Below are 22542 nucleotides of genomic sequence, written 5' to 3'. Positions count from 1 at the left end.
TAGCATTATTTTACCATTTTATTCTTACTTTTAGAAAACATTTGATACAAACTCTGAGTTTATTATTCTGACCTCATACTCTTCTGCTTTAGAATTACACTCTTTGGTTATCCCAGACAAAGCAACTCCATATATTCTGATTTTAGTTCCAGTAGAAGGCAAACTTCAGATACCAAAAATATTACCAGAAAGTTTCAGTACATGCAAAAGTTAAAATACAGCGTGAACATTATTTTTCATGCACTTGGGTTACTACATTGCTCACAAGTGATAATGCCATAAATAGGTTGGGCAGATAAGTGCAAATGAGTGCCAGTAGGATCTTATTTTAAGAGTTTACTAGGACAATTTTTTTCCCCTTCATTCTCAGCCAGCAGAGTGGTCAGAGATGGATGAATCCAAGTAGCAGCCACAAAGGCAATATCCCAATGTCGTTAGAGAGCATGCTGTTCTGTGCTGGTGGGTGAAGTGGCAGAAGCTAAGATTCTAGGATTACCAACAGCCCTGAAGTAATTGCACTTTCAGGTTAGTTATCATCAATCCATCCACACTACAAAATTGTATCTGAAGAACAATACTTCAACTGCACCACAGCACTAAACACAGCTTTCCTCTGGAATTCCACTGTAAATTTTGCTTTCCGAGGTAAGGAACTAATTCTTGCTAGAAAGCATTATATCAGATCTCAAAGTGCATTGCAAGAGAAAGCAAAATATTCTTATTTTTTATCTTGTTGCTCAAGGAGATACTGGGCTTGGATGTCCTGTCATTTCCTTAAAGAAAAAATAATCCCTGTCAATGGCTGAATGACATCCTTCAGTTCTCCAATCTAAGGAAATCATTTAGTTATTTAAACAGTGTTCATCTGGGAGCAGAAACTGGCTTGTATACTTATCAGTCCTTTTTCACGTGTAGGCATACATACCATGACAAATATATGCCTGGACAGAACAATAAGAGAATCATTTTTTCCTCAATGTACTGAAAGTACCTCAAGAATGCACTTTTCCCTGTCACATTCAATTTTTGAGGCTCGAATTCTCAGTAATTTAAACAAAATCCAAGAAAATGCAAATGAACATTGAAAGACTTAAAACTGGGAATACATTTTCTACTAAAAAGGAGTTACTAGAACCATGCATTTTTTTTTCCCATATATGGGAAATGTCTTAAGTTTCAGTATCTAGTCTCATATCCACATTTTGGCAGGAAATTCTATTATATCAGCACACTATCCCCCATATATTTTTAATGAATAAAAACAAACAAAACCCAAACAAGTAAACATTTTAAATCTTATACATCACAGCATGAAAACTGAAGTTTTATAGTTCTACTCTGCACAGTATGTCTTATGTGGGAAGAGGATAAAGGTTCTCACTGTGAAAAATTACTGAGATTGATCTAAGAATCTCAAGTCTCAAAGAAAAGACTGCACCAAGCCCAGAAAAAATACTTCCTCTTTCCACTTAACAGCAGAGGTGCCGCCTTGGTCGTAAGAGGACTGCGGAAAATAAATGGGGTGCTGTTTTCCATTGTGTCAGCAGTGTAAATAGGGTAGTTTGTAAGACTTACACACTCACGTTCAGCACCACAAACACTGTATTTAATGAAAATTTTAATGTTTTCACTAAACTTCCTCTTGCAATATTTTCCTCCTTAAATTATTTCAGAAATACGATCTTAGTTCCATTTTCTACCAAGTTGAGACACTGTGATTAGATCACTTAAAGCATGGGAATTACCTGCAAAAATCTACTTATATCCCCTTTCATAATGGCAATTCTATTTCAGGAATCACTCAGGATTACAAATTCTTTATTAAATAGTAAAATAGAGCTGCTGTTCTGGATGTTATTTATTGTATCTAACAGTTGAGTACTGACTGCTATGCTTTTAAGTGCTTCCTGATTTTTCACTTCCGGGTGTCCCTACTCCTCTTAAATTACATAACTTCTTATATATCTAAGAATTTCATCTCACACTGAAAAGGACTCTGCTTGCTCTATGTTTCTCAAACCTCTACGTTACAAATGTAATTAAAAATAAACAGATTCAATTGCTGACTCCAAATGACCTTGCAAATACACAACACAGTATTCTTTATAAGTTAACTTTTTACTGCTTTTGTCTTCATCCAGTCATGGAATTTCTACAGTTATAAAGAGCAAGTCCGAAACACAGGAAGTTGTTTTGAGAAAATATTCCACATAGAATCATGGAATTACCAAGGTTGGAAAAGACCTACAAGATCACATAGCCCAACCGTCCACCTATCATCAATACTCCCCACTAAACCATGTACCTCAGTACAACATCTAAATGTTTCTTGAACACCTCCAGGGTTGGTGACTCCACCGCCTCTCTGGGCAGCCCATTCCACTGCCTGACCACTCTTTTGGAGAATTAGTGTTTCCTGACTTGAATTCCTTCTAGCGCAACTTCAGGCCATTCCTACTGCTAACTACATGAGAGAAAAGGCCAACCCCTACCTCACCACAAATCTTTTCTTCATGAATGTACATTCATTTTTTGATAATTCAAATTTAAGTCGAGAGCTTTGCAGGTCTATTTCTAAGAAAAGAAAAAGCACAGGTTTTCCTCACTGTAATCAGCACAACTTTCTTTTTCTTTGTAGCCTGCAAAGCAGCTAAGTAACTTGATAAAGATCTCAAACAGACAATCTGGTGGTTCTGACTCTTTGCTAGATTGGCACAGTGGGAAGCGCTGAAGTGTGACTTACATGTTTGAATAGCCTGGCTGGCTACAAGCCCAAGTGTACAAACAGGTGAGAATTCTGTTCTCCATTTCAAAATGCAGCCAAACAAAGGCAGCATATTTTAAACAACCAAAAATATACAATGTAATAATTAATATGCTAAGTAACATTAAAATGATCACATTGGATAGATTCCAAAGTCTGTCTTGTTCAGAAGCTTGTGCAGTAAGAATATACGGCTATAGATATATAAAGTTATTTGCGCTGATTGTCTTTAACTATCCTGCTGACTATTTATTTCAGTGCTCTTTAGGCTTTGGATGGCAGAGTAACGAATTCTTCTCTATACATCTTCACTATGGATTTACAACGTTCTGTATCACAAACGTAATGAACTCAGTCATTGCTTCTGAAGGCTCTGTACCCTCTTATTATATTTCTCTTTGTTCAGTAATCTGTCCCCTTTCCTTTATCCTTGTTATGTTTATGTACATTTTCTTGTTCTACTATACTGACTGGAAATGTAAGAGTCAGAATTGCAGACAATATTCAAGATGGGGAGCTACAACTGCATACAATGACACAATAATGATTTCTATTTTGTTCTCCCTTCCCTCATCAGTTCCTAAGAGTCTCTTCAGTTTTTCTGGTGCATCTGACAATTTTGCAAACATAGTTAAAGCTTTTATCCCCCAAAATACTTAGTATTTATCAAAGCTAAATTTAATTTGCATATTACTACCCAGCTTCATATATTCTTCCACAGCTTTCATCATTGTGGAAGCTCCTGCTATAAGTAATTTTGTACCACTGGAAAACCTAGACATGTCTTTGTTTGCCTCCTACAGCTAATTAATTATGAATATGAACCCTTTATTTAGGAAGAAAAAAGGTCCTTTCAAGTGTTCTTATCAGGTTTGTTTTATCCTTTTCACTGCTACTTCTCTTTTGAAACAGAAAACCTGTAGTGAAATATTATGTAGTTTCCCTTCTTGAAATTCAGTACTAGAGAAATACTTGAGGTTTTTTTTAGCAAATGGATTTTGAATTTGATTATACTCAGATTACTGTAACAGAATTGAATTTTGATCTTAATATTTCAAATCAAGTTCTATGTAATAATCTCTATATCAGGCAGGAATCACCTGTTCACCTGTGTGCTCTCTTACTAAGAAAGAAGAAAAGTTGTTATTCAACTATTATTTAATTATTACCTACCTATATAAAATCTCTAACCTTTTATCTCTTTAAATATGCCAGCCACTGCTGCCATCTACTCTGGTTGGTGAATAATTTAGCCTCAGTGCTATGCATCTCATATTATCTGAGCATAAACAGGTTTGTGTTACTCACTGATTAAAAAAACACATTTACTTTATTTTGGACAAGGTTTCTGTATTGCTTAGAAACATTTCTTCACTGGCATCATCTACTTTGTAATGCCCTGATGCAAATTAAATGTGAATAACATGATAAATATTACCTTCTTCCTATTGTGTTTAAAAAGTGATTTTAGATTTACAATTTCTTCTAAGAACAGGCATTCCACTTTACTCATCTATTTTAAAAACACCTAATATTTGCAGAAAAACCCAACAAACCATATTTGATTTTCATTTGTTTGCTTTCTACTACCTCAGATGAACTGTTTATTTCTTCTACTTCCTACTTACAGTTTGTTGTCCTCCACTCAGCCTTCATTTGAGGATACAAAAACCACACTATTTCACTTTTAAAGGAGGAATTACTTTGAACAATGTGCTCTATTCTGTCATCTTTTTCTTTCCACAAGATTTTTTAGAAGTGACAAAGGTTTCAGCAACACACTTAATTATGTTGCTGTCCTGTTTCTACAAAGGAGATAATATAAGGCAAGCTGCTACAGTATCTCTAAGTGAATACTTGCAGTTTGAAGCATAGAATCTTTTCTGGCTGAATTCTGCGCAAAGCTTTGGAATAAACTGAGCCTTCTAATTTAAAATTGTATTTAAAAAAAAAAACAACAACATAAATTAAACTTTCTGTTGCTCACATTATAGCAACAAAATGCCTAGCACTAGTCAGGCTAATGGTCAACAGTTAGATGAGAACGTGAAATACAAATATATACCATCATAAGAGGGACTGCATAATAGAGAAAGAGCATTTCAAACATACCACATTCACTGGCTGATTCACCCACCAACTGGAAGAACTGCTGAGCAATTTTCAGATGATCTCGCTAGGAGAGGAGAAAAAAATTCAACATGAGTTCCAGAGCTGTTACTGCAATACAAACAGAAAATGTTTTTTGGGGAACGGATGGGAGAAGTGAAGAACAACATGCAGGCAAACTGGGATTGAAGTAAAACCAGAAAAGGTAAACTACGTCGCTGTATAAGTCAAAATACACTGGAATACTGTAAAAGCAAACAGAATTTGGAAGCATGACAGGGAACTCAGATTGAGCTTGATTTATTTTCAGGACTAGAAACAGAAACTTGCAGTTTATTCATTATGGACTAAGAACTGCACGGAGTAATATGAAGAGACTCAGAGATGCTGCAATGTAAATGTGAGATGACTTTCACTCCATTCGTCCCTACAGGTCTGTTCATATCCTACTGTTGAAGAAGCTGGAGAACCTCATGGATTTAACTCACCGAAACCATTTCTTGTCCAAGAGCTGCATTTACTACTCCTTTGAGGATATACTCCTAGAAGAAAGGAGCACAGAGGATCAAAAAAGGCAACATGAAGATTTCAGGAGATGCAGAACAGTGTACTCACACATATTTTCTGTCTAAAGTTAACTCTATCCCAAACCAGTTTAACTGAAAGCTGGTTGTTACCAGAGCAAGTGCTTCAGTACAGCATCACAGTCACCTCCCCCAAAGATCTACACTACTTGTTAGCTTGTCACTTCTGCTAAATGTACGGGCTGCAAAGAAGTAGAGTGTTTTCTGATAAGACTTCATATTCAAAGATTATGCACCAGAAGTTACACCATAACATGGTATTATGCCCTCTTCACCACCATCTGGCTAATAATCAAGTGCAATATTGTTCTATTAATGCACAAATCCAACTTCTAGTACACACTGGTTTACCATCACCACCCATGCTCCTAAACACAGTATTTCTTATCAGGGTAAAAATGTCAAGAGATTTGTGCTCATGCTATTCTACTGAAGCTAGGAACTGGAACAGAGTACGCTGTAATCTCTACTATGAGCTACAAAGGCAGCTCTATTCTCCACTGAGCAAGATTTTCTTAGCATGTAACAGACTTGTTTGTCTTGTTTAAATCTTAAAATTCAGTGTTGTAGCTATAAATGTGCTGTAGTAGGTTCTCCTGATAAACCTGGGCAGATCCCTCAGACATAAACACAGGAAAGGAGGAAAAAGAGACTGCATGCATATTAATAAAATGTAAGAAAACAATCAGATGGTAATAGTCAGCATGCTAAGGAATTGTTTCAGTACATCAGCTCTTACAGATACAGAATTAAATCCCATAGACTCCATGACAAAGAACAAATTTGATAAGAACTATAGGAGGATATACATGTAGTTTTGCAGTCCTAATGGGGAGATCCTTCCAAGCGTGGGTGAGAAAACAGGAAAAAACCACAAAGATTCTCAGTTCAAAATGTATTTAGTGGGTGATATCACGGTATATATATTTAGCTTGTACATGGGGAAAATGCAGGGAGAAAACAGGGGCCAAGGAAGCAATACCTGTATAAAACTGTTTAAGTATAGCATATATAACTGCTTAAGTATTGAGTATACTGAAAAACACAAGAAATAAAAAGCATTAAGGAACAGCAGAAGACACTCCTCCGCACAGAATTACCAGATCTGTGTTTGAGGTTTTCCTTTTCCTTCCTCCCCCCCCCAATCTATTCCTCACACACACTCATGAAAGGTCTCTTTCATGCCCAGTTATGTGATCTTTGGAAACTAAACTGCAAAGAGGAATAAATCAGCGACTAGAGATGTTGGAACAGCCACAAAAGAAAATGATGGTAGCAGTCAAGGGATATTGCCGTTTTTACTCATGGCAGCCAAAGTGAGATGGGATTAGAAGAGACCTATTATTTAAGACATTGAATCTAATCTAGTTCATTTTTATTGAAATGGCTTCGGGACAAACCACATGAGTGTCTGAGCTTTTCCATCTTGAGGGATGGTGGTAACCACCACCGAGGGAGAAGTGACAAGCAGCTGTAGTTGGAAGAGAGCTTTATTATACAGTAAAAGTCAGCTCCCTAGAATCAAACAGAGTTGCATTTTCAATCCACCCCGGGCAGTGCAGTACTAAACACGCCAGGTACTCATGTATGCACATATGATATTCTATGGATGACTATCAAATCTATCACTGATGAAAGGATAAAACATGAGAGTTTTAAGAGTGGGAATGTAGCAAGCTATCTGCAGGATACCAGCTTTGTATGTGGCAGAATTCATACTAATTTATAACCTGCCTTCATGTACCATGACATCATTTTCCAATTACCTGTGGGGCTGTAGGTTCCAAGTCTTTAATCAGGTTATAAGCCTCCTGCACATCATCTGAAATACCAGATGTTAGAATGCATGACAAACCACAGCATGTTGTATTAGAACAAATCACTCATCCTCTACAACATTCCCCTATAGTCACAGATGAAGAAATAAAGCATTTAGACAGGAAGAGAAAAGTACCTATAAATCACTGTGAATTTATATCACAACGGTGATGGTTTTCTAGAACTCAAATAACAAACATGGTGTGAGTAATAGCCTCTTTATTATTACAGTTTTCCTAGTAGAGATGATTCGGTCCCTTGTTCATAATCTAGTGGCTGACTTTCCAACAGTACAAGGTCAAGATAATAAATCCATTACTTCCTTGTCGTATCACTTTTCATATTTATTTACTCCATATACAGGATAAGGTAAGACGTTTCTGAAGAGAAACTTCATTTTTTCTTATCAATATTTCAAAATCTGTCCAGCACCTCCCACCTGATCCTACTTCTAACAAGCAAAAACATTATTAGCATAGAAGTTTAAATGTAAAGCTTGGACTCAATAAGCAACTTTGCATCTCTCCAAGAAATAGTAACTGAAAATATCCTAAACCTTATGAAGATGTAGGAAAGATTGTTAATACAGCATGATACCAGATGCCTACAAGAATAAACCCTATCAAACAAAGCTCCCTTTTTGACAGTACATACCATTCAGACAGCGAGGTGACAGTGCTCCAGGGTGACTTCAGGCAATATACCTTAGAGATCTCAAGCTCCAATTCAACCCTGACCAACAACTCTGCTTTTCTAGCCATTCCCTAGAACAGCCATGTGACAGACCACTACAGACTATACAAAAGTAATCACTTTTTATTAAAAAATTAGAAATAGTTTTTTTGTTTTTTTTCTTTGACTAGCTTGGCTCACCAGTGCTGGCTTAAGGCAAGAGACAGGATTGCTATTCAAGTTTGTTAGCAGCGCATAAGGAGGAGAAGAAACTACAGCAGCCCTGCTTTTTTGTCAGTGTGGACCATCAATGCAGAATTCTGCTCTTTAGGCTCTGAAGAATTTCTCTAACAAATACAGGAAATTGAGATTGGAATTCCTGGCCCCATACCCTAAAACTCACTACTTCAGAAGAAAATGGGAAGCATGTCTGTGCTTCAGTCTCTCCACTTCAGAGCATGTCTCTATCAGAAACCTGGTAAGTTTCAGAGCGATGGCTCTAGTTACTGGGAGTGTTCTGAACTGATGTTGCTGCACTATAAATATTTTTAAATGGAGACACAGTGTAAGCACATTTTTATTCTAACTCCATAGGGTTCTTTTGTCAGTATGCATGCTATTTGAATAACAAAGAATGGAACCTAACTGAAATTACTGCAAGGTTGGCAGCAAATGAGTAAACGGACCACTTTTTAAGTTTTGTGTAAGCAGAGATCAGTTTGAAACATATCTTCCTCGTTAACGTTGTTAATAATAATGGAATCAATAATAATACTAATATTGCTTTCAATAATATCGATTACAATAATACTGGACGCAACATTTGCTAGGAGCAGCAAGTGCAGAGTTACCAGTGTCAAAGTGTACCGACTGACCCAACGGGTGCCTAGTTGTATAGATAAGGAAATAGCAGCACATGCTTGAGTTTAGCAAAGTCTTTTGACACAGTCTCTACTGGCCACAGCCAATTCCTATCTCACCAGTTTAGCCATCTCTACAAACCCAAGAACCTCCAATTCTCTGTGGAAATAGATTTATTTGATGGCATACAATTACAGCCCTTCTCTACGAGCCGTGGAAATTTGTCTACATCACTATTTCTCAGAGATAATGAAAAGGAAATATATTACACACTCCTGCAAAACAAAAAGCATTTTGGGGAGTAATCAGTTGAGATCAGATAAGTAAAAATCATCCCTGAAGCTACAAAAGAGTCAGAGGAAGGCAATCTACCTTGCCGGAGATAGTAAATCACAAGATTCAGTCTTGCCTCAGGAATAACATCAACCAGAGGAGGCAGCACCTGCAAAGCCCCTTCTCCTCCTCGGAACACCACCTGCAAATAAAAGCAGCATATTGATAACTGCGTATTATAATCTTCCTTATGATCTCTTTAATTCCTATGCTAACAGTTAGAAGAGGTCAACAGTACAGTCTTTAGTGTGATTCCCGCTTTAATATAACAATAAAATTATCTGTATGACAACCTTTATTCTAAAGAATATTAAGTACATAATTCATCAGCAGAGATCAACTGACCTCAGATTTTAGCAGCTCAAAGCTGTGACACACTACATAACAAATATTTTAAAGAATATGGCCCAGAATAAAAGCGAGAACAAGCACAAAATTAGTTTCCTTATGATTGTGCATTCGAGAAAAAAGATAGGACATCTATTACACAATTGTTTAGAATGCCATTAGATCTATAAGGATTCAGTGCTTTATACTTCAGTGTTACATGACAGTTCCTTCCGAAAAAGAATTCTAATGTACTGACTCAATAAACTCCTGACAAAAAGGTGAACATTCAAAACAAAGAATTTTAACTTACAAAGTCCAATCTGAAATCAGTGCCATCTTGTTGTGATAAACAACTGCCTGATAAATTATAGCTATTCACAATTGTTCAGCAAAGTAATAACGCCACTGTGGGGAGCATTAACAGGTACTCAGTGACTCTCTTATTGCAGAATATATATAAATACTTTGGCTTGTGTCGGTATCTTTTTTCCCCATGCACTGCTTGTCAAGTATGGTTTTGATAATGACCATTTCCTGAGTTATCTTAATTCCACTGACATCGTAGTCAATTGTAGACAACACCAAGTTGACAGTTCAAGGTCATGCATTCTGCCTTGTGACTATTCTACCCTAGTTCACTGGCCTCTACAAAGTATCCTGCTGGGGTATTCTTACAGGCTATGAATAGTTTTGATATGCCCTTTGTGTAAATGCAACAACATTATTATTTTCATAATGCAGTCTCAAACTGTCAGAGAAAATGCCTGGGTAAAAAAAAAGCAACAGCTACAAACTTGATGGTACATCGATTATACAGATTGGTTTTCTGGAATGGGACTTACAGGGCAGCAGAGATTTAGATGTTTGCAGATCCAAAGTCTTCAAGAAAAGCTCTACAAATGACTACAGACCCGATGAAGCTCAAGAAGTACATTACTCACCAGATTATGTTTAATGAGCTCCTTCCCAAACTCAAAAGATGACGAGGCACTGTCTGTCAGGTTCTTGAGTTCTGCCTGAAATTACACGTATTCAAAAAGTTTAACAATAACACACAAAAAAGCACACAGACATCAATGGAGTTTCGTGTTTGTCCCAAAACTGACAGAAACATCTCCACCAGTGCTGGGGCGCTGGAGGAGTTGTGCCTTCCCACTTTTATATGATGATTTTTGCCAGTTGAATAATAAACAGACAGAAGATCAAAAGAGGAGCAGGAAAACAGTAAGACCACTATCCATGCACCCATGTGTACAGACAGCTTAATATTAGGGTAACTGAAGTAGGTTAAACTCATAAGAGTACACAGTGATGTGATACTAGGCCATTATCAACATGATTAACTGATAAAGACAGATAACAACAAGAAGAAATGCCTAAGGGACATTGAACTGAAATGAAGGCAAACGGAAGGGCTGTCAAATAGATACCTCGGCAGCCTTTCCATTGTACAGTCGGAAATGGTTACAAGCCTTGAGGTTAAGAGCAATGGTGCTGTCAGGAACTTGCTGAAGATAAACAGCCAGCACTTCTTGTGATACATCATAGTAATCCAGTTTATAATAGCACAGAGCCACGTACACATTCAGAGCCAAGTACTCCCTGCAGAACAGAAAAAAAAGCATTTCAGACAACATTTCAATCCACCAGATAGTTATATAACAGAATATTAAAATTAGGGATGAAGCCCTATATCTTCAACAAGCACATCAAATTTGGGATTTCTAAATACTTGTTAGGTATCTTTATATCTCTAGTTTGTGACATAAGTTGCATAGACGCATTAACAGATGTGCATTACTTTTTTCAGTGGCAGCTATTCCAACACAGTTACTGACTGCATTGTTGGTTTGCAGGTCTTTGAAAATGTGGTAATTCATACTAAGGAAATCCACAAAAAAGAAGTACTTTTGTCATGACAGAACAGGATTTTCTGTAGTTTGTATGTTTAAGAATTTAAGATGCACTTAAAACATTTCAACTGATCTTATTATCTTAGAAATACAACTATTATTTGTTTTAGAAAACTACACAGGCTACTGCAAGATATGAAAACAGAAGACCCAGGCACAGAAATAAGATAGATATTTCTGGGAATAGTAAGTAAAAATATAACTGTTATGAAGGTTATGAAGCATGATTGCTTCTACAGATTTAGAATTTAAAAAACTCTTTCCTGAGCATTAAATTACATATGTACGTTATGAAGGACACTCAGCTTTCTCTAAAGCACTCAAGAGGAGACAGTGCCAGACAGCTACGTATTCTGGGGCTGCAATTTCTACTTTACCAAACTGTTTTTCCAGCCGCTTAAGAATTCAGTTTTTTCCTTGTTGAATTATGAACTAAGAAGTAGAATATGACAGAAAAAAATACGATACTTAAAGAAATATAAAGAGCTTTCTACGTAACCGCTAAGAGCCGAACCCCTTCTTAGAAAGGGTAACTGGTGAAGCAGATATCAGTGATCTAAAGCAAGGTTCACCAGACAGACTAATTCACTATACATAACTTCAGAAGAGAAAAGTATAAAGATATAGAGGGCTGTCATGATGCATTACAAGAAAATAAAGCAATGGAGAGCAGTTTTACTTTGTAAAATGTGCATTTTTCCATAATGATGTGCAGTGAACAAAATCAAGGGATCTCCATCTTATGCACATTTTGTGTTGGAAGGAGGGCATAGTAATTGGGGAAAATTCCTACTTTTAGAACCTAAAAGCAACTAATTGTAGTTTAGTTACAATGATGTCGAAGACACCAAAGTAAGGTTAAGAGTAGAAATGCCCACCGATTTTCAAGAAGAATGCATTTGTAGATATCAATAGCTTCTTGGTAGTGGGACCGCATGTAGTGAATGGATGCCAAGCTAAGCTGATCCTCTGTAATGTCTTGCAGATTTTGGTGAGAGCTCATCAGTTTCTTCTCATCACTGAACTAAAACAGAAAGTGAGACATTCTCAGAAAAGTTCAATGAGAAATACATTTTAAGTTAATGTGCTGGATTAGTTTTGCCCTCACTGGCAAGCAGCAAGCGATTCATTTTTAACATCTGGATGTTACTTCAAAGTTAATATGAACAACGGAGAAAGCCAAACAGTAAGAAACAGACCAGCTGTAACCAGATAAGTGTGAGGCTAGAACTAAGCACGCCTTTTCCTTTAAATTGTGATTTAGACATAATTACACATCGTGTGCCTTGCTGGACAGGAGAGCTTAATTAATCAGTTAAGATATTTCACAAATATAATTCTGCAACACAGGATTTAACATTATTCAATTGGGCAGAATTTTTTCTGTTAACAGATGAGATGTTATTTCTCATGGATAGCAGAAAAATGGAAGTCCTGCCAGCACTCAAGCACTACCTTTCACAATCCTTTACAACACTAACAAATTCTCTTTCATCGTTCCTTCAAAATCCCAGTTAAAGCACTGATTTTTAAAGGCACTGATGTCAAGCACATAACAAGCACACTAGGGTATAAAAAAGCAACAGAGTTCAACAACCATCTTATACTACAATAGTAAAGTTGAGGCTATCTAGCAATCATTTTACTCAAATCGGTTGTTCCAGTGCTTCTCTTCTTTTTATCATGACCATCTTTTAAGTGCCAATGTTGCTACAGAATCATTGTAAGATTACTCTTCAAAGCCAACAGAAATTTAAATAAAGAGAATCTAGCATCAAAGCTAATGTGCAGGACTTGTACCTTATTTTGCTCCAAACTCAGTCTCTTTGGCAGCACAGTACTGGTTGGGTATCATACAGGATGGTACAAAGCAAATGGAAGGGAAGACAGCCATGTGTGGTTACTGAAGCAGTCATTTAACTGTTGTTGACATTTAAGTAAGTCTCATGCCACAAACATGATTACTTTTTGGACACTGAATGACTTAGGAGGATCAAAAATGCCTTATGAACCTTCTTGGTCAAACTGCTAAGTATAGCACAGCTGCAAGTTAGGAAACTTTGATAACTTCAAAGAAAAAGAAAACAGTTGTGTATGCATTCCTGATTCTGCTCAAAGTCTCAGGTTCTCCATAATCAAAAATACTATCAGGTTCTTACTGTATGACTTGCATGAAGATGGCTGGGTAAGGCTTTTTGTAGATACTTGCTGAGGGCATCTATTCCAAGATCGTATTTTCACACTTGCTTTCTCCTCCACATTTTATTACAGGAGAGTGGTAGCAGAAAATCTTTGCTCTCCTTCCACCACAGACATTTTAATTATTTGCCCAGGTTGCCAGAACACATTACAAATTACCAAATTGAAAAGAAAACAAAGCAAAACACAAGTGATGAAAAGACGTTGTACCTTATGTGCCAGGTGAAAGAGTAAACGGTTCTGAAGACGACTCTTAGGTGCTGTAAGGAGAATTCAGTAAGTATTTTTGCAAAGAACAACTCAGGACATATAGTTTTTATTTGAACTTTCCCAAAAGACGTGCATACGCTTGTTTTATTTCATTAACTAGCCCAAATACAGTTCTTGACTGTACCTCACTTCAGCAATTTTAATTGGCCTTAAAGCCTTCCTGCTTCCCATCCTCATTCCCCATCCTTTTCTTTTGAAATCCCTGCTGAAAATACATTTTCATTGGCCTCTCCCTTCCATAAGCCTTACAACCGTAAACAACTGCACCACCATTTCTCTGCTGGTCCTTCTGGTTAAAGTGTTTTTTGTTTTTTTGTTGTTTTTTTTTTTCCCAGATGCCACGCAGCACATCTCTCATAGAGTAAAAAAAAAGCAGCAACAGACAATCTCATAATCAAGGTTATATCTGAAGTAAGCTGTGATTCATATCTCTAGGAATCCTGTTGACTTTCAATGTACTGCGAATTCCAGCGCTGCTACCATTTGGTTATGTGTACAGACGATGTCATACATAGTTGTAATATTTCTTCAGTCCAGAGGAACAAAAGGCACATTAATGAATCCTGTACTCAGAGCAGATAAGATTCAATCTAAGACATGAAGAGAGAAGAGTGGCTCTCCAAAGTCACTGAAGTCCTCAAAACTTCTGGCTCCAGCAGGTTTAGGAATTACATTTAACACAATTCATACAGCACAAACTGTTAACTGCAGAGTTTTAAGTGACTACAGAGAGCTTTGTTGTTCTCTGAGATTGACCAAGGTTCTTAGTCAACAAAGCTATTAACTTCTTTTGGGAGCAATCTTCCAGAAAGCCTTCCCTTGTTTCCTGTGTTTTCTTCAGCCTACTCAGCTAATGAGCACTCTCAATTTTGCTCAGACCAACAAGCTGGCAACCCAGGATCTACATGGAATTTTTACAAAGAACAGAATTAGTGTTTACAGGGCCAAGAAAATGCAGAGTTAGCAAAGCAGCGGCCTATAATGCAACACTGTAATTCTTCTGACATCCTAAACCATGAAAGAGAGCTCAAACCACCAAAACCTCCTTCTCTTCCCTCTTAAAGATGGAAATTTCTAGCAATAAATTAGATTTACTTTAAATGGCAATTTAGGGACAGATTTCCATACTTCGTACTTTTTCTCTACATAGCAAGGAAACTGTAATCCGCTATAGTGCCTAAAACGAACCAGGCCATTCTCATCAGATGGACACTGTAAAGTTCTATGAACTCTCTCCAACTATGTATAGAAAAAAAAAAGACAGCAAATTTTCTCTCTAAAGAGTTTATAGAATAAAGGAGCACCAACAGGAAAAGGTGGTACGTGAGTTCTCACAACACCAAAATATCTTGCCAAGCATTACTATCCAAGGATCCAAGTAGTTACAAAGCTGCATGGTCTTCAGTCTAGGATATATTAGGGAATTCTCATTGTTCTAATAAAGGAAAGGAAAGCTTTCCTGATCTACAGTCAATATTGTGTAAGCAGCAGTAGCATTACTATTGACACTGCAGTACATTCCACAGACTATTTCATCCACTGAGTGAGAAAGCTGGAGTACTTTGACTTAAAGCAAGTTCTTCGATGCACTGCCAGCAGTGATGCCAAGGTTAACTTTGCACACACCTTGGTGTTAATTGATAGGCTTCCTTATCAAGGTTTACAAAGGTTGCACATGGACCCCACACGTGCTTTCGTGCAAAACTTCAACCAACTGCCACCGCTCCTTGCAATTCAAAACATTTGGTCATCAAAGACTCCAAAAATACAAGCAGGGCAATTTGTAGGATTTACACTGGAAATAACATATTGCATAACCACAGTCCAGCGAACAAAGACACCAACGTTCCTTTTTTTGCATAGGTTTTGTTTCTTTTTGGAGTAGGTTTTAGCATTAATTTCTCTGTGACTTGCAAGCAGTATTCCCTCAAGAACCTAAACTGAGGAATTATTGTTCCACTGGTCAACCAATGATGGTAGTGCTGCACTCACAAATCTGGCATCTGATCTGACACTGAAATTGGTATTTACTTGTTGGCAAGAGCTGGAGGGTTAGTCCATGTTATTCTACACCTAAAACCAGGCAAAAGCTGAAACCCAAGTTTTGATGGTTTGCATAGGCATGTGGAATTGGAAAAAACCTCCCACTTTGTAAGATACAGGATAATCCATTTTATATTCTCTAAAATATAACCTTTTTACATGATGTCAGGCAAGGAAGAGGAGGGTCAAAAACGAACGAAGAAAAAAGTAGTCCTGTTGACACTATAAGCAGAGCCATGGAAACATTCAATAACAGCAGTTTATTTTCTCCTAGTGCTGAATTCATTTTTTGAGAGACTTATGAATAAGGTCAGATTAATTTCCAGATAGAATCAAATAACAAATATTAGATAAAGCTGCTGTTAATTACTGGGGCAGGAAGGGGTGAAAGCACCTCATCACCAAAGACATTTTGAGGAACGCTAGGCTTGCTCTTTTACTACTCTCTGTTATCAGATGTCATTGTCACTGACCTGCCAGTGCCACGAGGAAGCACACATTACTTTTCCCATCCTACTTTTTCAAGGAGACTGCTTTTTTGTTCGTTTGCTTGTTTGTCTATCTATATCAGCATTTAGAAATCTAGAGATCATGATGACAGTGCTGCACCGCGATAAACTGGACCCTATTCCTGTGTCTGGTATTGCCCTTGCACTGAAGAAATCACTGAGGAAGCCAGACTAGACATATCTCTTTTCACCTAAGAAATGCAACAATATCTGTATGCTAGAACTTTTGTAACGATCAGTGCCGATGTTTCAGGGACCATAGTCATAGTTGACATGGATCTATAGTGCACTTCACATGCCAACAACGGGTGTAGAATACATCTGAAACTTCCAGATCTGGGAGGGGGTAAGGGTGCAACAGTGATGACAAGGCTTCAGCCAGGTAACACCGAAAATATGACCAAAGAAAACCCTATTATGCTGGCCCTGAGAAACAATGCTCTGCTCACCTGAACACAGCTGAATGAAGCCCTCTGTGCTTCCGAACCACAGTCTCACTGGTGGAGGGAAAGTGCATTGGTAAGGGAAAAATGTCAGGAAGAAGCAGTGTCTAACACTGAGGTTCACACTTACACACACTTGAATAGCTCAACTGTTGAGAATTCTCTCACATGAAACCTGCAAAGATAATACACTGAAATTTTCCTTTTCCAGAAATACTTTTATTCTCTCTTACACTTAAAAGTCAGTTCAAGTGTGTTCAGTTCCCTGCAGTCAACACACGTTTCACTTCAGGCCTGCCTGAGCACAGTAACTTGAAGATGACTGAAACACAAACTCAGTTATTTCTGCTGTGTGGATTCCACCATGCTTTAAAAAACAAAAAAACCAACAGAAACCAAACAAGAGCAACAAAACACCACCAAACCAAAATAAGGTTAGTTGTTTTTAAAGTTAAAAGATCTATAATTTGATACTTTCTTGTGTGCACTTTGAATGTTCGAACTCAGCTGCTTCAAAAACAACAGCTGAAATGCAAAGAAGATGAACTGTTCTGTTCTCAAGAAATGCAGTACAAGCAGACAGCAAATAATTTTGCACATAGGGAAAGATGCAGCCTAAAGGAAAAGAAAAGACAGCAATGTTTTGATACCCTCCTGTAGCTGCACACTTTCTCTGGCGACAACTATCTTGGTACCTGGCAAACATTTGTGCATGAATAAGCAAAACTGGTTTGGAAAATGCTGCTGTTCTTCGTAATTCATCTCTGTTTTGCTTTTGTGCAATATTGCTCCTTCCTGCATGGGCTGAAATGAGAAGTATCTGTTCAGTTAAACCACATTCTGAGCTCACACACGAAGCGCTGTAAAGAAGCAAATTAATTATAAAGAGCTGCCCAGCAACAAACAGAAGGAAAAAAACCTCTAATGACAAGTTAATACAACCCTATCTGTGCGCAAAAATTACATTAAATTGGAAATCTCCACATTTAAAATAAAGAGACTGTGGTGGGTTTTTTTGTTTGTCTTTTTTTTTTTTTTTTTTGCAGCCTCACTTATGTGCAAATCACATTTGCTGGCATGTATTTTATGGTTCAGAAGAATACTGTTGGTTCTTGTGTTTTTCTTAGTGCAGTGCTAGCCAAAGGCTTCTGAGAGCACTATACAGGCTTCTGAACTCCAGTCTTAGTTGCCAGCATTTCTACGCAAATATGCCAGGTTGAGTTTCTGGTCCTTGTCATTTATTCCTTGAAGGCATAGAACTGGGAATGCAACATAAGATTACTTGGCTTTATAATGAAAAATTAATATATGTATTATGATTTATTAAGCCAAGATGAAGACTTGGCTGCATTCTTACAAGGCAAGATGGGCCGACATACACTAAGGAAAATAAATGTCCAGCCCTGTGCATTAAAGCACTGAGGCAGAAGGAATACACCATGCATCACTTGGAAGCTTTGACATGGAATGACTATGGTACAACATTTGCTGACTTGAATAACTCTATTTCCACCACAGATTCTGGAATTAAAACATCCCCAGGTAGCCAAGAGGTCCAGTGCCATTCAGGCCTGTATAAGAAATAGTGTGGCCAGCAGGAGCAGAGAGATAATCATCCCCCTGCACTCAGCACTGGTGAGGCTGCACCTCAAGTACTGTGTTCAGTTTTGGGCCCCTTACTACAAGAAAGACATCGAGGCCCTGGACGTGTCCAGAGAAAGGTAACAAAACTGGTGAGGGATCTGGAGCACAAGTCTGATGGGGAGCGGCTGAGGGAGCTGGGATTGTTTAGTCTGGAGAAGAAGAGGCACAGGGGAGACCTCATTGCACTCTACAGCTTCCTGAAGGGATGCTGTGATGAGAAGGGGTTTGGCCTCTCCTGCCAGGCAACAAACAGAACCTGAGGAAATGGCCACAAGTTGTACCAGAGGAGGTTGAGATTAGACACAAGAAGAAATTTTTTCTCTCAGAGAGTGGTCAGGTACTCGAATGGCTGCCCAGGGAGGTGGTGGAGTTGCCGTCCCTGGCAGAGTTCAAGAGGTGTCTGGATGAGGAGCTACGAGATACAGTTTAGTGGCTTGTGGTAGCACTGGTAATGGGAGGACAGTTGGACTAGATGATTTTGTAGGTCCCTTCCAACCACATGATTCTATAAGAGGACAGCAGGAAAAAGAGGCCAGAAATAACTGAAAGGAATTTGGCAGAAAGCCTAGAGGAGGTAAAGTACATCTATAATGAAGAACGTGCAAAAAAGGGTTCTCCTCTACTGGCTTTTTGTTCCACTTAGGTTATGTTTGCAGTAATTCTGGTTTATATGACTTTTGATGCACAGACATTATTTCCTGAGAGAATATCCAATTAAGTTTTATTTAAGTAATGACAAGCTTCACATTAAAAAATAAAGTCTTGCTCCAGAACAGATCACAAGCCATCTTTCATGAAATGCAATAATTACCTCACGGCCTTTAACCCTCATTTCCTGATTTTTAAACATCCTTCATATTTTTTCCCCAGTTAGGAATTTTTTTAAGCAATGGCAACAGTAAATGACAAGAAGGAACTTCTATTTAATTTCCAGATATTTATAGTTTCATGCAGACAAGCTATTCCAGAAAGCTAGCTGGCATTTACATTCCCTTTCATGCAAAGACTCCAACACTGTAGGAATTTAGAATTATAAATGAAAATAAATTACTTCTCCTTCATTTGTTTTAGTGCTGTGATGCTTTCAGGGGCACGACAACCGCAGCAATAATCAATAAATATCAAACAGTATGCAAAAAAGTCTGGCAAAGCATTCCCAAAATAGCAATGGTAAGGAGCCCAACACTAATGGTATCTATCACTCTTACAGCAGAGTTAAAGGCAGTAGCAGATAAATGGTGGCGTTCTACAGACTTCACCTGTTGTGCTTACAACTCAGGGAAGTATTTTGCTTCTTCTGGATCTTTGCAAAACCATGGAAGAAATCATAAGTTACTACAGCTTTCTCTGTTAATGTACTGAGAAAAATGGTCACTGACGCCATTGAAAGACACTAAAATAAACCATAAGAGGATACACTTTGAGTGAAAATACGATGATTCAACTTCAGTGTAGGAAAGGTCTAAATGATGGATGTGGAAAGGGGGAATCTACAACACTTCTCCTTTCTCCATTGAAAGCTCCCAAGTGTTACAAATCTTCAGCTGTTTCTGCCTCCCCACCAAGCTCAAGCAGCTAGGAATCATCAGTATTGCAACATTCACAACAAAGGCCCAGCATCATACTATAAAAACAGGCATGCAGCCCTACTTGCACAGTTACATAAAGATCAGGAAGTAACATTACTACTAAGCTATTTTCTGTTTTGTCCCTCAGCTACATTCCCAATACCATGCACTCCTTTCTTAATAGTCCTGCCTTGTTTTTTTCTGGCACTTGAGCACTGCTAACCACACCACCGACCCTACCCCTTGCCATGCTACCAAGAACTGTTCTGGGGAGCAGGGGAGAATTAACCTTTCTTCACTTTCAGCTCACAGCTTTAAAGATGCATGTCCAGCTGTGTATCTGTCACCTCCAGAACGGATAACTGTAATTTACCCTATGTAAAGCTGATGACAACAAGCAGGCTCCAGCTGGTACAGGATGCAGCCATTTGCTTCCTCTGTGGTTTAGGTACAGTGACACCTCAGATCTATTGCCCACTTACTTTTAGATTTCAAGTTCATGTCCTAGATTGTAACATCCTAAACTCAACCTTCATGTACTTTAAGGATTAGATCATTACTTATGAATACTAAAATGTTGCACACTTCTTGAACAATACAGACGACTAATCAAGAATACAGAATACACATTTCTGCAGGAAACCTTTTGTAGTTGGAAACAAAACATTTTTAGTCTTGGGAATCAAGTTCAGGATGATTGTTCAGGGAATTTCAAAGGGTTACCAGAATCCAATTATCTCTAGATGATACTGCAAAACTGTCCTCTTTGGTGGTGTTCTAACACAGTAGCAGAAAATGCACAGCACATTTCTCCCTATCCTATTTTCAGCCCAAGATTATAGAAATAAAGAATGAAACAAATAAACAAAAAAGACTTTGGAAGAGTCTTGTCCTAAAAAAGGTGAAAGTCAAAAGTTGACTGAGAACACCACTACTATTCATTGTACTTAGGGAGCACTGAGATACATGGTGATAGGAAACAATATAAGTCACTAAATGAACAGAAAGTGAAGGGTAACAAAATCAAACTGCAGAGACGTTTTTAGGCAGTAAAAAGTGCCTTGGAATCTAATTTCCATTTTTCTTCTTTAAATGATTCCATGCACATTCACATTAACACGGAAATGTAATAACATGGTACAGCAAAGTCCACACCTTATGGCCAGATCCCTAACATCTAACTAAAAAGGCAGTAAGACCATCTACTAAGTTACTCAAACTGCTGAATTCTCTCATGTTATTTTTTGATAATTTCACTATCCTGATTAGCTTCATCAGCAATGGCTCAGAGATAAGCAGTCACAGTAAATTTTTGCTGCTGGTCAGCATATGCTAGGCTTTGTATTTAGAAATTATAAGAGAAAATATTTCCCATATGCTTCTTTCAGTTCCAGCTGTTCCACCTGTCCAAGGTATTTTCAGGGAACAAATCACATTATAAATCTTGCCCTGAATGGGAAAAAAAAAAAAGGGGGGGAGGGAGGGAGAAAAACCCCACTTTGTTCAAAAGTATCCTTTATTACTCTGAAAAAATAGCACCTTGTACTACCTCTTGAAATCATTTACAAACAGTTAATCAGCCAGAGACATACATCTCACCTTTCAGGGCTGCTTGTTCAGCTTGTGTATACATCCCCAGAAAGAAGTAGGTACACGCAAGGTTCACCCAAACATCAGGATTGCAAGATGGTTGTTTGGTCAAGGCCTCATATTCCTGTAAAAGAAGTGGATTTTGTTGTGCTTTATTTCTTCATTTAATAGCATACAAATTCTTCAGCTGACCCACCTTATTGCCAAGTTCATCATCACTCCTACAACTGAACCATTTTAACCTAAGATACACTGAGCAACTCCTTTTTGTTTATGAAAATGGAAGAGTCAATGGGGACAAGCAACATTAAACATTGTCACTGCAAGTTTATCTCACCTTTAATGTGTATAGTTTATAAATAAATACTCATATGTTGCAGGTGTGTGCTCCAAACATTTTACTGATAGGGATGCACTATTAAAATGTTTTAAGATAAATACAAGCCCAGAAGTCAGTCTTGGTCATGCTCTAGTCTGCCACATACACAAAAGTATAATCATAGCAATTATTACTGAATTGTGCCTAACTTCACTGTTTCTCGTGTTAAGATTTACAGCCAACAGTTATTGAAAGCCACTGGACACAACATTCTGATATTTTTTACACTTTCACATTCATTACGTAAACCTTAATAATAATAATACATAAACTATTCTATCTCTTGTAATTTCTAGGGGGGAAAAAAAAAAGTAAAATCCAACAGACAAATCTTTCAATCTGCTCTTTTAATGAAGCAAGAAACTGTGCAGCTGTGGAAGAGTGACATTCCATAAGATATACATCTTTGCTCTGCACAACACTAGCTAACTAAAACACAGGCACGTGAGAGATCCCTCAATGCCATTTTTTACTCTCTGAGGCTCCATTAAATTACTCAGAAGGACCTTCCCA

At 37.8% G+C, this 22542-nt stretch overlaps 1 protein-coding gene and 2 long non-coding RNA genes across 7 annotated transcripts in view; 2 read left to right on the top strand and 1 right to left on the bottom strand.

Annotated features, from left to right (window-relative positions):
• Nucleotides 1-7606, top strand: part of LOC107313518 (uncharacterized) — a 32801-nt gene extending 25195 nt beyond the window's left edge. For both annotated transcript variants that reach the window (XR_014934744.1, XR_014934740.1), the window contains one exon: nucleotides 5307-7606. This is a non-coding gene — a long non-coding RNA (uncharacterized LOC107313518). The remainder of the gene's footprint in view (nucleotides 1-5306) is intronic.
• Nucleotides 1-22542, bottom strand: part of IFT56 (intraflagellar transport 56) — a 43275-nt gene that overhangs the window by 15230 nt on the left and 5503 nt on the right. For all 4 annotated transcript variants that reach the window (XM_015861753.3, XM_015861761.3, XM_015861776.3 and 1 more), the window contains 9 exons: nucleotides 21660-21774; nucleotides 13794-13843; nucleotides 12263-12408; nucleotides 10902-11073; nucleotides 10413-10487; nucleotides 9181-9283; nucleotides 7224-7279; nucleotides 5362-5415; nucleotides 4877-4940 (listed from right to left, as the gene is read on the bottom strand). In XM_015861753.3, coding sequence (XP_015717239.2) covers nucleotides 4877-4940; nucleotides 5362-5415; nucleotides 7224-7279; nucleotides 9181-9283; nucleotides 10413-10487; nucleotides 10902-11073; nucleotides 12263-12408; nucleotides 13794-13843; nucleotides 21660-21774 — 835 coding nt within the window. The remainder of the gene's footprint in view (nucleotides 1-4876; nucleotides 4941-5361; nucleotides 5416-7223; nucleotides 7280-9180; nucleotides 9284-10412; nucleotides 10488-10901; nucleotides 11074-12262; nucleotides 12409-13793; nucleotides 13844-21659; nucleotides 21775-22542) is intronic.
• Nucleotides 13656-15139, top strand: LOC146762384 (uncharacterized). Its single transcript, XR_014934746.1, has 2 exons — nucleotides 13656-13859; nucleotides 14189-15139. It is a non-coding gene; the product is annotated as an uncharacterized LOC146762384 (long non-coding RNA).

Source organism: Coturnix japonica, chromosome 1 (genome assembly GCF_054131305.1).
Source record: "Coturnix japonica strain WE chromosome 1, WE-NBRP24, whole genome shotgun sequence".
Taxonomy (NCBI): Eukaryota; Metazoa; Chordata; class Aves; order Galliformes; family Phasianidae; genus Coturnix; species Coturnix japonica.
Note: the sequence above shows the minus strand (reverse complement) of the source record. Positions and strands in the feature narration are given on the sequence as shown.